This window comes from Notolepis coatsorum, assembly GCF_963971535.1.
Source record: "Notolepis coatsorum genome assembly, chromosome: 14".
NCBI classification, from domain to species: Eukaryota; Metazoa; Chordata; class Actinopteri; order Aulopiformes; family Paralepididae; genus Notolepis; species Notolepis coatsorum.
In genome coordinates, this window is record NC_140178.1 from 37,228,035 (window position 1) to 37,246,633 (window position 18,599).

General features: G+C 41.1%; 1 protein-coding gene across 3 annotated transcripts in view; it reads right to left on the reverse strand.

The window, feature by feature from the left end:
- cdk12 (cyclin dependent kinase 12) overlaps window positions 1-18,599 on the reverse strand; it is an 81,309-nt gene that overhangs the window by 42,556 nt on the left and 20,154 nt on the right. For all 3 annotated transcript variants that reach the window (XM_084329966.1, XM_084329967.1, XM_084329965.1), the window contains one exon: window positions 8,871-9,060. In XM_084329966.1, coding sequence (XP_084186092.1) covers window positions 8,871-9,060 — 190 coding nt within the window. The remainder of the gene's footprint in view (window positions 1-8,870; window positions 9,061-18,599) is intronic.

Here is an 18,599-nt window from a genome sequence, read left to right on the forward strand (position 1 = left end):
CCCCAACTCAAACAGTCTCACTCAGACGCAACCTGCCCTCCCTATCCCCCTCCACCCTCTCCTCTGACATACTATCCGCTCTACCTTTGAGTGACACCTTCTCTGCTCTCCCCACAGAGATGGCAACCTCCACCCTCCTCTCAGCCCTTGCAACCTCCTTCGACAAGCTCTGTCCCCTCGTTGAGAAACCTGCCCGCCGTTCCCCACCCAGTCCATGGCTGACGGATGCAGTGAGAGAACAAAGGCAGGTCCTGAGAGCGGCTGAGGGGAAGTATAGAAAGTCACGCCTCACTGGACATCGACGCATATCACAACCTCGTTAACATTCTCCAAAACCATTACTAATGCCAAAGCTTCTGTCTTTCACCATAGGATAGAGGCCTCTGCCAAGAATCTTCGCAAACTGCATGCTACCATGTCCTCCCTCCCCCCCCCCCCACCACCCCCTCCTCCCTCATCTTTCTCTGCCGAAGACTTCGCGATCTTCTTTGAGGAAAAAGTGGAGAACATCCGCAGCTCTTTCTCCCAACCCCCACCCATTCCAAATACTGAATCGAGAACCTCATCCTTCACTCTGTCATCTTTCTCTCCCATTACAGAAGCCGAGACCCTGACACTAGTAACGTCGAACCGTCCGACTACATGCCAGCTGGACCAGCTACCCTCCCCACTCCTCCAGACCATAGCACCGGACATCCTCTCATTCCTAACTGCAACCATCAACTCCTCACTCAACTCGGGGGTGGTCCCCACCTCCCTAAAACAAGCCAGTGTGACACCGCTCATAAAAAACGATCATCCTGTCTCTCTTCTCTCCTTCCTTTCTAAAACACTTGAACGTGCTGTATCCAACCAACTTACTGCTTATCTCTTACAGAATGACCTCCTAGACCCTAATCAGTCTGGCTTCCGGACTGGCCACTCCACAGAAACGGCCCTCATTGCGGTCACAGAGGCACTTCACTTAGCAAAAGCGAACGGCCTCTCCTCTGTCCTGATTCTCCTAGATCTATCTGCAGCCTTCGACAGTCAACCATCAGATCCTCCTCGCGGCCCTCGCAGGAATGGGAGTGGTTGGCTCTGCGCTGACATGGCTGACATCATACCTCAATGACCGCTCCTACCAAGTGTCATGGAGAGGGACCCTGTCGGCCACCCGCCCCCTGTGGCCGACAGGGTCCTAGGACTAGGGGTGGGAATCATCAGTTTCATCACGATACGATACGATATCGATTCTTTGGACAACGATACGATATTTGCCGATATCACAAAGTCTGCCACGATACGATACGATTCAATTCAGGTGTCTGCGATCGATATGAGGCGATATTATGTGCCCATTTAACACAATCAGTCACATTTAGATCAACTAAAAAAAGGCTACGGAAATATCAATTGATGTATTTATTTTTGAGCTCTTCCAGACATTTAAATGAAAAACAATCTATTGTTTTTAATACAAATAGACCTCCTGTTCACTTTTGTTTTTATATATTGAGCTTTAACACACACACAGACACACACACACACACACACACACACACAGTCCCCCACAGCCCCCACCCCTCCTCCTTCCAAGTCCCCTTTCCACTCTCCTGTTCTCTCTCACGGTTAGCTGCTTAGCTTTTAGCAGCCAACGCGACCTTCATTTAGATATTTAACGCGACGTTGGCATAAAGGAATGGCGACGATGCAACGCCTGTTATATGCATTTGACCCGTTGCGGGGAAAAAACTGCACAGACTTATATCGGCTCGCAAAATAGACGCTCTGTAGTGCTTTACAGCAGACGCAAACACTGCTGTAATTTCTACACGGAGTTTCACAATACTGGGCGCCGGCGGATATGACTCGCGGGGATTTTCAAAATAAGAGTATCGCAATATGAATCGATCTTTTTACGTTGCGTCGATCCTATTTGATTATTGATAATAGATCGATATATCGATCTGGATCGATGTATTGTCCCACCCCTACCTAGGACCCCTTCTCTTCTCCCTCTACACTAAATCACTGGCTAACATTATCACGTCTCATGGCTTCTCGTTGCTATGCCGATGATACTCAACTCTTCCTCTCCTTCCCTCCCTCAGATATCCACGTCTCTGAGCGGATCTCGGCCTGTCTGTCCGACATCTCCGCCTGGATGACGACCAACTAGGGCTGGGCGATAAAACGATAACGATAACTATCGCGATAAATTATTTCCTCGAAATAAACATGAAACGTGGTCGCAAAGTTTCGATATATCGATTTTCCAAGCTTGGATATGAGCACGCACTAACAACCAATCGGTGAAGGAGATGGCCGAGAGCGAAAGAGACCCGCGCTGCACCTCTGGGTAGAGAGGTAGGACTCACTCAACAACAAGGCTTGCTAGGCTAATTAGCTTGCACGGCGATGTTTTATATATTTACGTGCCGAGTATGTGTGTGGCGTGAATTCTGAGGCCACGTTTATAGTAGTGTGGGTATACAGTGGACGTCGTTTCAATATATTGTGGCGGAAGAGAGTATTTTAGTGTCATATTTAGCACATTGTCATGGAATACACCGCTTAGAAGCAACAGGCTGGCTAGGTTAACTAGCTTGCACGGCGATGTTTTATATATTTACGTGCCGAGTATGTGTGTGGCGTGAATTCTGAGGCCACGTTTATAGTAGTGTGGGTATACAGTGGACGTCGTTGCAATGTATTGTGGCGGAAGAGAGTATTTTAGTGTCATATTTATTACATTGTCATGAGATATTCCGCTTGTCGGCTAACTGCTAACGTGCGCGGACTGATGACGACATCAACTCGACTCGAGACATTCGCAGCAGCATAAGAAGTTAATTAAACTTGACAGACATTATATCGACGATAATTATCGATATCGAATTATATGAAAATAATTTTATAATTTTATCGCGATAACGTTTTTGGTCATATCGCCCAGCCCTACGACCAACCACCTCAAACTGAACCTAAGCTAAACAGAACTGCTCCACCTGCCGGCCAAATCCTCCCCCCTGACCGACCTTTCCATCACAGTCGAGAATGCAGCTGTGACCGCGTCCCCGACCGCCAAGAACCTTGGCGTTGTCCTCGACGACCAGTTGAACTTCTCTGCTCACATCGCAGCGACAACCAGAACCTGCAGATTCCTCCTGAGCAACATCAGAAGGATCCGCTCCTTCCTGACAAAAGAAGCCACCCAACTCCTCGTCCAATCAACAGTCATCTCCCACATCGACTACTGCAACGCACTGCTCGCTGGCCTCCAGGCCACTGACACCAAGCCTCTTTAACTCATTCAGAACGCAGCGGCCCGCCTGATCTCAAACCTACCAAAGTCGGCCCATGTCACCCCACTTCTTAGAGACCTGCACTGGCTCCCCATTTCTGCACGAATCCGCTTCAAGGACCTCGACCTAGCATACCGTGCGGCAAAGGGAACCGCTCCCGCCTACCTCCAGTCAATGGTCTCTAAATACACACCCTCAAGACCCCTACACTCTGCATCTTCTGGCCGCCTCAGACCTACTCCTATCCAAGCTCCGGGAGGGTCATCAAAGAGAAGTCGCCTATTCTCAGTCCTTGCCCCACAATGGTGGAATGAACTACCCACCCCAGTTAGGACAGCCGAAACCCGTCCAATATTTTGCTGTCGACTAAAGACGCACTTCAACCATTATCTAAAAAAAAAAAAAAAAAACCTAACCCTAACTAATTTTACTGTCATGCACTTGTCCTAATAAACTAACCTACACTGTAATACGCAAAACTTTGATGAACATTGTTACTCAGCTGATAAGAGTTGTACCCTTCCTGATGACTTTGTCGTACAGAACTTGTAAGTCGCTTTGGATAAAAGCGTCAGCTAAATGACTAAATGTAATGTATGTCAAATGTATATATATATTTTTTTGTATGCGTCTATTCATTCTGTTTACACCAATTGGGTTTTTCTTCACAGTTGCAGATAAAGATTAGGCTACACTAATATTATAGTATTAAAACAAACTGATGAGTTATATTCATAAATTTTATCAGATTAATCACTTTAGTTTGAGGATATTTTCTTTTTCTTTTTTTAATCCTCTTTTTCTCCGCCCGATTTAAAAAAAAATCTCCCCATGCCAATTTAGTCATTATGCCAATTTCCCCCCTCCCCTACGTGGTTGTTGTGCGCATGTTCCTCCTACTGGTCGGTACAAGGGAACCCTGAAGTCTACCACACGCTTCCTCCGACACATGGAGACAGCCAGTGGCTATTTTTTCACCTGGCAGCGAGGACTCTCATTGGTGAAGCGTAACGCGTGGGAGGTCACGCTGCCTTCACCATTTCCTGCCTTTCGCTGAGCAGGCGCCCAGACCTGACCTGTAGGCGTCGCTGTCCACAACGCCAGATTACCACCCTCGACTTCCCTCCCGCTAATTCAGCCAAACGAGTTGGTATGACGATCGGCCCAAGCCGCAGGCAATGCTGACTCCGGGAGTCGAGACCACAGCCTCTTGCATTGGTGACAAGCGCAATCCCCGCTACGCCATCCGACCGCCCTAGTTGAGGATATTTATTTAAAAAATATAATTTTTAATAATTAAAAAAATATATATATATCTATTTTTTTTTTATATACTAATTAAAAGCAAAGGTTCGAACGTCCGTTCGAAAAACCCTGACGAAGTTCGAATCCCAAAAACAGGCTTCAGGGACAGCCTTAGAAGATACATGTGTAGGCGGCTGGGTGGCGCAGCGGATTAAGCGTTCGTCACCAACGCGAGACACACTGGTATCGAATCCGGCTGTTAGCGTTGCCTCCGGCTTGGCCGGCCGTCATACTGGCTCAATTGGCAGAGTCAGCAGGAGGGAAGCCGGTGGGGTGGTATTCTGGTCGTTGTAAACAGCGACTCCTACAGGCCGGTCAGGGCGCCTGCACAGTGAGGGAGAGAGATGGTGAGGGTAGTGTGACCTCCCACACGTTACACCTCACCAATGAGAGTCCGCGCTGGCAGGTGAAAAGATGCTGCTGGCTGTCTCCTATGTCTCGGAGGAAGCATCCGATAGACTTCAGGGCTCCCTAGACAGACCAGTGGGGGGCACATGCAAGCAACGACCAGGAAGGGGAGGGGGGAATTGGCATAACGACGAAAATTGGGATGGGAGAAAAACAGGAGAAAAAGTGGAAAAAAAAAGAAGGTACATGTGTACATGGTATATACCTTTAATTTGGGAGTATTTGGGGTTTTAGGGCAGTGCTTCTCAAACTTTTTCTGTCAGGCCCCCCTTTGGCGGACCAAAATATTTTGGGCCCCCGCCCCTCGCCCCAACAAAATAGTCATGAAATGGGCCATGTTTAAATTTATTGAAATAACACCAATATCGTGACCTTTCAAATTGACAACACCTTCCCTCGTGAGAGCCACCTTGCCTCGCTGTGAAACAGCACTGCAGAATGGTCAGCTCCCACCTCCTACTTGTAGTCCAACATGAAAAAAAAATTTGCAAGATAAAACACGTTATGTGCAGTGCAATAAGCCCAACCCGTTCTGGTTGATCCCCTAAAATTTAGGGGATCAACCAGAACGGTTTGGGCTTATTGCACTGCACATAACGTGTTTTATCTCGCAATCTATGGAAAAAGACTGGATTATGTTGGAAATGCCAGTGTGCAGAAACAAACTTTTCTTTCATGTTGGACTACAAGTAGTGTTTGTCAAATGAGCCACACCATTGTCTCCACAGCTATAATACAGAACACACACAGCTCTGCAAACATCATGAAACACTGCGAAAATTCCCATTTTAAACTGGCCTGAAGCGGCAGAGATGGGGACATCTTATGTTGCTGAATGAGTTAAGGCTTGTGGACGGCCCCATACACAGCTGAATGTGGACATCATCAACAAAAACAAGGCAAGCGAAAAATATGCTTCAGTATGCTTCAACATTTGAGTTAAACAGAAGTCATCACTTGTTATCTTATATAGATGGCTAGCCGATCGTTAGGTAGCCAGCTAATCTTCTCTCCTCTTAATACCTCCACCACAACAGTAGCGAATAGCGAGCTAACGCTAATGCTATATAATCAGGACAAAACATGGTATAACGTCGCCCAAAATAGTTCCCTAAAACATTCCGATCAGTTCATGAGCTGAAGGAAAATGACATAAGTTAGCTACTTAGTCAACACCCTTGGAAATTATTAATTGGAAGTTGTCCGGTTGATGCAACAACTGAGCTAACGTTAGCCATCTGCTCTGTCCGAAATCCGAATTTCATGGATATATCCTTGGGTAAAATAGTTCAGGCCTTTTTGTAGAACAACGCTAAACGTTTATTCAACATAATAATAATAATAATAATAATAATAATAATAATAATAATAATAATAATAATAATAATAATAATAATAATAATAATAATAATAATAATAATAATAATAATAATAATAAATAATAATAATAATAATAATAATAATACATTTAAAAAAAAGAAACATGTAGCTGGAGTATTCATTGACCTAAAAAAAGCATTTGATACTATTAATCATGATATATTAATCAGGAAATTGGAGAGATATGGGATCAGGGGGGTAGTATTGGACTGGGTAAGAAGCTATCTAAATAAAAGACAACAATTTGTGACAATGAGAGATTATAAATCTGAATGTTTGGACATTGCTTGTGGTGTCCCCCAGGGGTCAGTGTTGTCCAAAACTGTTCATCTTGTACATTAACGAGATATGTAAAGTATCCAATATATTTAAATGTATTTTATTTGCGGATGACACTAATCTTTTTTTTTCTGGTGAGAATGTCCAGCAGCTTTTAGAGGTCATCACATCTGAAATGAAGAAATTGAAGGAATGGTTTGATAGAAACAAATTATCATTGAACTTGAGCAAAACTAAAATTATGTTGTTTGGAAACTGTAGATTGGATACTCAGGTACAAGTTAAAATAAATGATGTGATTATTGAAAGAGTTTATGAAAATAAATTCCTAGGTGTAATAATAGACCATAAAATCTGTTGGAAACCTCACATAAAACATGTCCAATCTAAACTCTCACGAAGCATTTCAGTCATGAGTAAAGTAAAGCACTTCCTGGATAGAAAATCACTCTACATTCTCTACTGTTCACTAGTTTTACCATATTTAAATTACTGTGCTGAAGTCTGGGGAAACAATTATAAGTCTACACTACAACCACTTTTTATACTCCAAAAAAGGGCCATAAGGATAGTTCACATTGCAGGTTATCGTGATCACACTAACATATTGTTTCTGGAGTCAAAGACATTGAAGTTAAATGATCTTGTGGAATTTAAAACGGCACAATTAATGTATAAAGCAAAAAGTCATGCACTTCCAAGAAACATTCAAGAATTGTTCTTTGATAGGGAGGGGGGTTATAATCTGAGGGGAGAACACAATTTAAAGGTGCTAAACGTACGCACTAACATGAGAAAACACTGCATCTCAATATGTGGAGTGAAACTGTGGAACAGTCTTAATGTGGTGTTAAAGCAATGTCCAAACATGAGACAATTCAAACTGATGTATAAGGAAATTATGTTCACAAGGTACAGGGATGAAGAAGGGACTTGATATTCACAGGTGTTTACATTTTTATTTTTTGTTTCTATTTTATTTTATTTTATACATATATAGTTTTTGTTTTTTTGTTTTGCATTATATATATATATATATATATATATATTTTTTTTTTTTTTTTTCTTTTCTTTCTTTTTTATGTTTAAAATAGTACACTCATTTGAGTAGTGGAAAAGGGGTAGGATTAAATAAGTGTATACTTCTTCCTACTCCTTTTCGAACATGCAGATTAAGTTGTTTTTCTTTTTTGTTATTGTTTGTTGTATTCATTGCATGTTCGAAATAAAGACTTAAAAAAAAAAAAAATTTGTAGTGCACTTTACATTTGGAACCAAATCTCAAAGTGCTAAAGTTTGATATCAATACAACGTCAACACTGTCTGCTTGCTAATGCTAGCTAACCGGAAACGATTTGCAGACAGGAAAGCAACCAACAATATTGTCCGTGCGGAACCCTTATCCCCAACACATAGCTCCGCCCCACCTAGAATAATTGTCACCAGCCGCCACTGATTTGAGGACATGCAATTATGTTATCACTAGCCTGTTGCTCTTTGAATTCCAGGTCAGCATGTCTGACGGCGAGACGCCCTGCCAAATTGGATGTGTTGGCTCCCTTGGACCTTCAGCTACGAGAGCTAAATAATGCCATCTTAAAGTTATCGGACCAATACAAAAAAATTGGGTATAGTACAGTTTCTTTCTAGTATCGGTATACTGTGCAACACTCACTGTGCAACACCATCACTGTGCAACAATATCACTGTGCAACAACGGTTCAGCAGAACATTTAAAGCCTGATGGTGACGTTACAGAAGAGGTCGTGAGGTCACCAAAACAAATAAGGTTCTTCCTCTTGGGGTCATGAATGTTCACAGCAATTATGAAAAGAGAACTGTTCCAGTAAGTCACACCCAGGATCTGTGGTGGACGCAGCGGTGGTCGGGGTGAATCCATAATATCCGTGACAGTCATTTCAGGGATATAATTATTTGATTGACAAAACACAATGCTTTTATCTTAGTAGAGATATAAGCTGTAGGCCTTAACAAAAACATGGTTTGCCTAAAAACTAAAAACATTCAATGGTATATGGCTGCATTTATATAGCGCTTTTATCCAAAGCACTTTACAATGTAATTAGGCTATAAGGTTTTCATTTATGAAAAGTATTGCCATGGCGTCATAAATCAAATGCAAGGCATCTGTATCAAAATCTTTCAAACGATACCCAAAACACCTACTTCTATAACACTACATTTCATTACCTGTTGTTGAGTAGTATGTTGGAGCATTTGATGTCTCTGTGCAGGAAGTTCTTCTTGTGGCAGTAATCCAGGCCCTCCATCAGCTGGCGCATGAAGCTGCGGATGTGCTCCTGGGAGAACTGGACGAGGCCTGACTCCAGCAGGCCCATCAGGTCATGGTCCATGTACTCAAACACCAGGTAGAATGCCCCTGAACATACGGAGAAACGTTAGTCACATAAGCAAGTGCACACAATCAAACACATACTCTCACATAGGGCTGCATGATTTTGGGAAAGTATCTAATTGCGATTTTTCGGACAGATATTGCGATTGCGATGAAATTTGTGATACGTTTTTTTTTTACCAGCATAACTGAGGTTTATTGTAAAATGTGGCTTGTATCTGGCCTACACTGTGGGTCTGCTCGGGACACAGTCTGTAAATGTTTATTTTTTACCTGGGAATAGATACCGGTACCCAACGGCAGGGCTGTACAGTGAGAGATATATATCCGTGGTGTCGTGACTCATATCCGCTCTACAGCACACAGCAGTACTCGTCTCAGTAGTAGCAGTAGCGTCTGGAAAACGCACATTGCAACATAGCAAGGCTAGTGTGCCTATTTCACGACCCAAAACAAATCCCTGCTGATGATGTCAGAAGACGAGTATATTATATTGATAGTAAATGTACTGAGGATGGACAGATAAATGTTGATATTTAAACATAAAAAATACAATACATAATAAATGTATGCATGATCATCATGCAACATAAAACAATTGCAGGAACGGTTTGGGAGGAAGGGGTTTTAGGTTGCGTGTTCCAAAAAAAATGTACTTAAAGTTTAAAGCTCAATATATCAAAACGTGGCACTTTAGTGAACAGGAGGTCTATTTGTATTAAAAACAATAAATAGATTTTCATTTAAATGTCTGGAAGAGCTCAAAAAAAATCCAAATTATATTCGTTACCTTTTTTGAGTTGATCTAAATGTTACTGATTGTGTTAAATGGGCTTATGATATCATCTCATATCGATTGCTGGCACCTGCATTGTATCGTATCGTGGCAGATATCAGCAAATATCGTATCGTTGTCCAAAAAATCGATATCGTATCGTGATGAAACTGGTGATTCCCACCCCTAGTAGAGTCCATACACCCAACACCAAATCCCATAATTCCTTACACGTAACGTGTCTGGCTGTGTCACGTCAACTTGTCAGCATGAAAATGACAGCCAAACATGGCACAGCAACTAAATAACACAAATACAATAGGCACATTTGTGACTGTTACAAATATAACACATTTTATACTTGTGCTACAAGATTTTGGCCTGTGCTACAAAACTATCAACCTCCAGTGCTATGTGCAAAAAAAGTTAACGTACAGCCCTGCCAACGGTACCTTTTTTCTTTTTCTTTTTTTTATTGATCTTTTTCCCCCTCCATTTTCCTCCGATTTTCTCCCATCCCAATGTTAGTTGTTATGCCAATTCCCAATCCCCTTCCTGGTCGCTGCGCACTTACCCCCCACAGTCGGTCTGGGAGAGTGGAGGCTATCACGTGCTTCCTCCGACACACGTCCAGCCAATCAACCGCTTCTTTTCACCTGGCAGCGCGGATTCTCATTGAGAGGGCGTAGCGTGTGGAAGGATCACACTATCCCACTCAAGTCCTATCCGCGCTTAGCAGGCGCCCCGACCGAACTGTAGGAGTCGCTGTTTACAACGACCCGGACCCACCCCGCCAGCTTCTCCCACCCTCTAATACTGCCAATTGTATTAGTGTGAACGGCCAGCCAAGCTGGTGACAACGCCGGAGCTGTGAGCTGGATTCGAACAGGCAAATCTAGCCGCTCCGGGGTTTGGTGACGAACGCAATCTCCGTTACGCCACCTGACCGCCAACGGTACCTTTTTTCTGTACTTTACTCTCTCTCTCTGAAGTCTAAACTTCACAACACACAACCTAAAACCCCTCCCTACCTCCCTCTCCCAAACCGTTCCTACAACAATTTTTTTATGTTGCATGATCATGTATACATTTATTATGCATTATAATTTGTTTATGTTTAACACTTTAACTGCCGGAAGACGTGTTTAGGCGTCCTTCCCCGCCATGCTCAAGTTGCCGAAGACGCCGTAACTCGTCTTTGATATCAATATTTAAAAAATCTGTGATCGGATTCATATTTCCCATCCGCTGGCCTGAGACCCACCAAAAAGCCCCACTGAACCCTCTAGCGGTTCAAGAGCGCCATCTGGTGGGCGATCAGAGCAATCGCCTAACAGGAAGTTACTTGGACGACGGTCCCGGCACTCTAGCTCGTCACAATACATAGCGATCCGTTGCCAATAACTCGATAAACAACATGATTTGGACGTATATACCATTATACAACCTGGAAATGGACCGGGTATTCCAACATCCCATAATAGGAAAATGTATACTCCACGCTCATCGCCCAACGGCACGAGGAAGATACGGTAAGATTGAGCGTTATTTTTCAATGTCTTCTATACTAACTGATCTGATGAACATTTGACCCACATTAGATGAATGGTATAACGCTGCCCACGGAATTATAAACACCCCCTCGCCATCCGGTCAACATCAGATGACGTGTAGTAACTTCCAGAAGTCCGTCCAGTTGGATTTTTTTATATCGCGCAGATTGCTATCAAACTGTATTTGATCATCAATATAATGCATTTGGGGCTATAAATCACATTCTGGAGAAATCTGCAGAAAGAGATGAAAACATACTTATACTTTAGATCAGGGGTAGGCAACCCTAGGCACGCGTGCCTGCATAGGCACGCGGGGGCATTTGCATAGGCACAGGGGGCAGCATAAAAAAAAAGAAAAAAATGATTTTTTTTTTCTTTTTTTTTTTAATATTATAGTGAAATATTTTGCACTGTTGTCGCATTTATCTTGTTGAAATCCTCCCACAGGTTATTTTTACTACCACATATTTAATTGAGACCCTTTATTTGTTTAATATTTCAATTTAGCTGGAAATACATCGCTACATCATTCAGTAACATTTGCAGAGCCTTATAACAAAAACATTATTACGGTCACCATTGTGACCAGTGGGATTAATCAACAAATTGTATTATTTATTTTTCTATTTCATTGAACATTGCACATGTTAAAAGCCATTTTTTTTTCTCAAAATGTGAGTATTACCAAGTCAACTTGTGTTCTTAAAACAATGACAATAAACATAGTTTTATTAGGTTGAAATAATGTGGCTGTGTACTTATTTTTCTGTTAACTTATTATGGATTGAAAACTGAAAACCTTAATGCACAGTAACTGAACTCAATATTTTTAAGTTCTGGTAACTTATTATTATATTTCTTTTACAGTGTAGTCTTGCGATCAATCAAAACGTATTTACACGATATACCTCACATTCACCCTCCATTCACATCCTGGTGTTCTCCATTAGGCCTGTAGGTGGAGCTATGACAGCACACGTACAGTACACACACCAATGGTGTGTGATGTGTCCAAAAATGAATGGGCAAATGTGAGTGAAATGGTCGCACTGTATGCAGCTGTTTGTCTGCATTGCATTCCCCCCCCCCCAACTCAGATTTAGGGTTGATACAACCATCATAATAATATTGTTAATAATAACAATAACAATAATGATGTAATAATGTAAAAATTATTATTAAAAAGACCTGATTATGAGAAGAAAAAAATTACGATGCATGGAATATTGTTGAGGCACACTAGTTACAACTATATTTCAAACAGGCACTCCATGTCAAAAAGGTTGCTGACCCCTGCTTTAGATCATATTTTAGTATGAATATGTGAATGAAAAAGTTTAACGTTCATACACCCTGAACAATACATATAGGACATTGAATGGGCCCTAATAATGGCAATTTAGCAATAGAATTTAAAAAGTTATAGCCCTGCAAAGAAGGGGAATTTCTCCATAGACAAATAGAGCTGGCAACCTATGGTATATCATGAATTTAGCCTTAGGCAATCAAAGTGTTAAATACCAACATTATCTGGCAATCCTCAATAAATACTATCATCAAAATCCTCTGACGTCATCTGGTCTTTCCAAAGACCAGATATGGGACGCGAGCACACACACAGAAAGGGAGAATGGCTTATAGGCTTATAGTAGACTTAATGATTTTAGAATATTTCAGATAATGAAGTTTAGTTTATCATCAACTATCCAGTTGGTTTTTATAATGTAACGTTTTGCACAGTAGAGATGATGCTAAGCGCATCATTTCAAATCACGATTTCGATTTAAAATCTATTAATCGTTCAGCCCTACTCACACAGCATACTTCTATGAAACGAGGGCTGTCAAATCAGTACACACTTAAAAAAGGCTATTGTGGTTCACACTTAGGAAAGACCAAGATCGGTAGAAAATTATGCCTTTGTGATGTATGTACAGTATCATATGTCCCCTTATTCCTATGACGAGGCTGTCAATTGTAAATAACAATTTGCTCTTAATTGACCTGCCTGGATAAAGGTTAAACAAAAAGATAAAATAAAAGACTGCATTGCTGGCAATAACATTACACATTAACATTACAATCAGTTTTTATTAACCCTTTAATCGCCAAGGACGACTTTAGACGTCATTGCTCGCCATGCTTAATCTGCCAATGACGTCTTACAGCGTCTTTGAGATCAATATTTTAAAAATCTGTCATGGCAATCATATTTCACCCACGGAGACTTGAGACTTGCTGTTGATCTCCTCTCAACTCTCCAACGGTTCAAGACCGCCATCTGGTGGCCGATCTGCGAATCGCCAAAACCGGAAGTGACGCGCCGGAAGTGGTGCTCACCCATATTTCATCCGGCCACTCGCTATCGCTAGCGGGACTCCAGCTTAGGGCTGGGCGATATGGCCTCTAAATGATATCGCGATATTTTTTGGCCATATCGCGATATATATCGCAATATTTTGACATTTCCTCTAAAGCACTTAAAAATGCTTGATTTAACCCTTTGATGCATACAGTCACGCCAATATGATGATTATAATAAGTCCCTGCAACATATGTTTGCATTATTAAACCATGAAGATGCTTTAAAAAATAATTTAATGAAAATGTACTAAGAGTAGTCTACTGACACACTAATAAAAAAGATTTACATCCAAGACCATTTATATAAAAACTCATGGGTGCCTTTTTTTTGCACAGTACTGTGTTTTCTATCCACTTTAGCCAAACACACACATATATATATATATATATATATATATATACACACACTCTACTGTGAGAAAATAATAATCACACACAAAGGGATAATGGCTTATAGCAGACTTAATGATTTTAGAATATTTCAGATAATGAAATTAAATGTTTATATCATCAACTATCCAGTTAGTATTTATACTGTCTGTAACGTTTGGCTACTTTAAATTAGCCTATAGCTCCGCCGTCCCTGCTACACTCGGGACCACTACACTAACGTTAGCCTATAGCTCCGCCGTGCCTGCTACACTCGGGACCAGTACACTAACGTTAGCCTATAGCTCAGCCGTCCCTTCTCGAGGAAAGCACTGCAAGTGTCTCTCGGCCGCGGGCGGCGCCATATAAACTAAATACTTGATGTTCGCGATATAGTACAGTACTACATCTCGGGTAGAACAATCCGCGATACATCCGAGTATACTCGATATATCGCCCACCCCTACTCCAGCTTGATACACTGGATAGCGATCCATTGCCAATAACTCGATAAACAACATGATTTGGACGTATATAGTATTATACAACCTGGAACTGGACCAACTAGATCGACATCCCATAATAGCGAACTTTCTGCTCCACGCTGATCGCCCAACGCTACGAGGAAGCCGCGGTGAGTTTCAGCTTGTTTGATTATTATTATACATGCAAACTGCTATGATCAACATATCACCCATACTACATGAATCATTTAACGTCGGCCACGGACTCCGGTCACCAGCAGATGATGAGGCATGACGATTAGGACCTTGTACAATTGAAATTTTTTATCTGACGTCAATCGGTATCAAACTACATTTGATGATCTAATATATGTATTTGTGGCTATAACTCACGTTCTATGGAATGCTGCAGAAAAGGATAAAAACATATTTATACTTTAGACCATATTTTAGTATGAATGTGTGAATGAAAAAGTAGAACGTTGCTACATCCTAAACGATAGATACTTGATGTTGAATGGGCCATAGTAATGTCAATTTAGCAATACAATTAAAAAGGTTATAGCCCTGCAAAGAAGGGGAACATCTCCATAGACAAATAGAGCTGGCAGAGGACGGTATAAGGATGGATATAAGCGTGGCAGAGAAAGGGTTAACCTGTTAAGCCCTAGCCATATTTTCAGAAAATTCACCTAAAAGTACATACCCAAGTAAATGGAAGATTGTTTCACTTCTACAAGGTCCATTTGCATGTTCTTGGGACATCTATGGACCTCAGGGAATGAATTCCCAGTAGGGATGTTCGATATTGGCTTTTTTACCAATATACCGATATTGTCCAACTCTTAATTTCCGATACCGATATCAACCGATACCGATATATGCTGCAAAAACACAACATTATGCATACTTTTTATGGGTGGGAATCGCCAGAGACCTTGCGATACGATAGTATCGCAATACTCAATATATCGCAAATATTGCGTTTTTTTTTCAAATTTCTTTTTATTTTTTTACTGCAAAGTAAAACTGTCAACATGTTTTATCTAATAAAATAAAGTTCAGTCTGTTCATCTCACTTCAATCATTTTTATTGCAGAACATGGTATTTTCTCAAGCAGACAGATGTAAACACTGTAATCTGTGTTGCATGTACCTGACAAACTGAACTGTTTGTATTACAGTCATATTCCAACTTAACTGAATGCACATGTGTGTGTGTGGACTACTGTACTATTACAGGTATTGAAATTAACAATGCAACTTCCTTATACAATTTTTGTTTTATGAATAATTAAATATAGATACTTGGCATCCCTGTAACGATAACAGTATCTCCACGCAAAGTATCGCGATACTACTACGTATCGATTCCCCCCCCCCCCCCCACCCCTAATACTTTTCACAATAAATTAAATAAGAATTTGTTCTTACTTGCTTGCCTGGGTAAATAAAGGTTAAATAAATGTAAAAGAAATTTTTTAACCAATACCGATAATTTCGGATATTACATTTTAACCCTTTAATCGCCGTTGACGCTGAAACACGTCATTCCCCGCCATGCTCATTCTGCCGATGACGCTGGACAGCGTCTTTGATATCAATATTTCAAAAATCTGTGATCATATTTCTCCCCCGGAGACATTATATGTACTGGTGAGCCCCTGTCAACTCTCTAACGGTTCAAGAGCGCCATCTGGTGGCCGATCGGCCTGATCGCCCAGGGAAGAAAGAGGAAGTGGAAGCTGGTGCTCATTTCAATTTGGTCCGATCACTCGCTATAGGTCCCGGGACTCTAGCTCGACACAATGGATAGCGATCCGTTGCCAATAACTCGATAAACAACATGATTTGGACGTATATACTATTATACAACCTGGAAATGGATCGGATATTTCGACATCCCATAATAGAAAAGATTCTGTTCCACGCTCATCTCCCAACGGCGAGAGGAAGCTACGGTGAGTTTCAGCGTTATTTTTTAATGTCTTCTATACTAACTGCTCTAATGATCATATCACCCACACTAGATGAATGATATAACGTTGCCCACGGAATTATAAACGACCGCCCGCCCATCCAGTCAAAATCAGATCATACGTAGTAACTTCTAGAAGTACGTGCAGTTGAAAAACTTTATCTCGCGCCGATTGCTATCAAACTGTATACAATCATCAATATAATGCATTTAGGGCTATAAATCACGTTCTGGAGAAAGCTGCAGAAAACGATAAAAACATACTTATACTAAAATACGGTCTAAAGTATGAATATGTGAATGAAAAAGTATAATATTGCTACACCCTGAACAATAGATATAGGACTTTGAATGGGCCATGGTAATGTCAATTTAGCAATACAATTTAAAAAGTTATAGCCCTGCAAAGAAGGGGAACTTCTCCATGTTAAATAGGGCTGGCGAGGGATGGTAAATTATGAATTTAACCCCGGCGATCAAAGGGTTAATGCCAATATCGGTAGGCCGATAATATCGGACATCCCTAATTCCCAGTGTCAGAAATATTGTGTCCGTTACTATGCTTGAGTAAATTGTAATATAAAAAGGAGAATATCAATTATTAGTTTTCCATCTTTGACAGTGAATAACACCATGCTGATAATGACCAAAAGCAGAAGGATGCCACTGAGCTCATTCAGTACCTTCGAGATCAAAAAGACGTAAAATGCTAGGCAAAAGAACAACGGGCAGATCATTTTGTTTTTTTGTAGATACAGTACTGAATCTTGCCATCCAGACACATGCAATATGAAATATGAATATAGAATACCAGGCCTATAAATGGCTTTATATGGTCGAGTCATAAGTAGCTTTCTATGTTGCATGGTTAATATAGCAGCACTTTCCCCCAAAATACTGCTGGATCTGCTAAGTAAACAGTATAGACCATAAGCCCGATTTGCACTGCACATTTATGCCCTCTCCTCTACCGTCACCATCAGGCCAAAGGCTTATATCCTACTTATGAACGTGATAACTTGAATAGCTTTCATTCTAATATCTTTTCAAAATTGCGGTGCACATTCATGACCCGTGTAGGATGAACTCTATTGATTTTGGTGACCCCCATAAATGATTGCTGACCATAACAGTTAACAAGTTAGGTATTTCCCAATACAACTAGTCTCTATCCACTTCTAATTATATATTCCAGCTCCTCTTTCTTCCCATGACTTCAAAAAAGCCACTTGGCACACTAGGTTTGAAGGGCAGAAAGAAGCGTTTCCCCTAAGATTTTTGGTGGTAGTAGGTCCCCAAAACGACTAGTGTTTTCGCGGGGCGCGCGTGTCACGGATACGTGGTGTCAACAGTGTCGTCATAGACGCGCGCAGTAAGGCGGTTGTTAGTATCGATGCATTTCTCTACACTGAGCTGAAATGAAACTATTGCACATAAATTAGGTAAATAAATATTAACAAGGTGATTGATTGAATGAACATTTTATCAACAGATTGCAGAATGGGTACAATACAGTACAGCTCAATACACAATTGTTAAGGGGATGCAGACCAGAGAAAGACTTTCGTCTCGTTTACATCAGGGTCCCCCATTTAAAATTCATAATGAATTGTAAGTAAGGGTGCCATTAGCACCGTGCAATCCATTCTTTGTGGATCTAGCCCTGAGACTTGTTCTCAACATGCTCAGAACAATGTGCTTGCAGTTCATCTCCGATCAACTGCCGTAACAGCACCATAGCAATGTGAACATTAGGAAGCAGGAATATTAACATGATCCAACCAAACTGTAAATGAGTTATTATATTGCACCGCTGCACTATTTTATTGCACCATTTGCATCTATTTTATGCAAATTTTATGTCTATTCCACTTTTATTTAGTAAATTCTCTATTTTATGTGTACATCACTGCTGTGAAGTACTTTGGGCAGCAATTCTTGTATGGAAGGTGATACACAAATTCAGTTTATTATTATTACTAAGGATGCACCGAATATTCGGCCACCGAATATTATCGGCCGAAAATTGTTCAAAAGGGCACTTTCGGCCGAAAAAA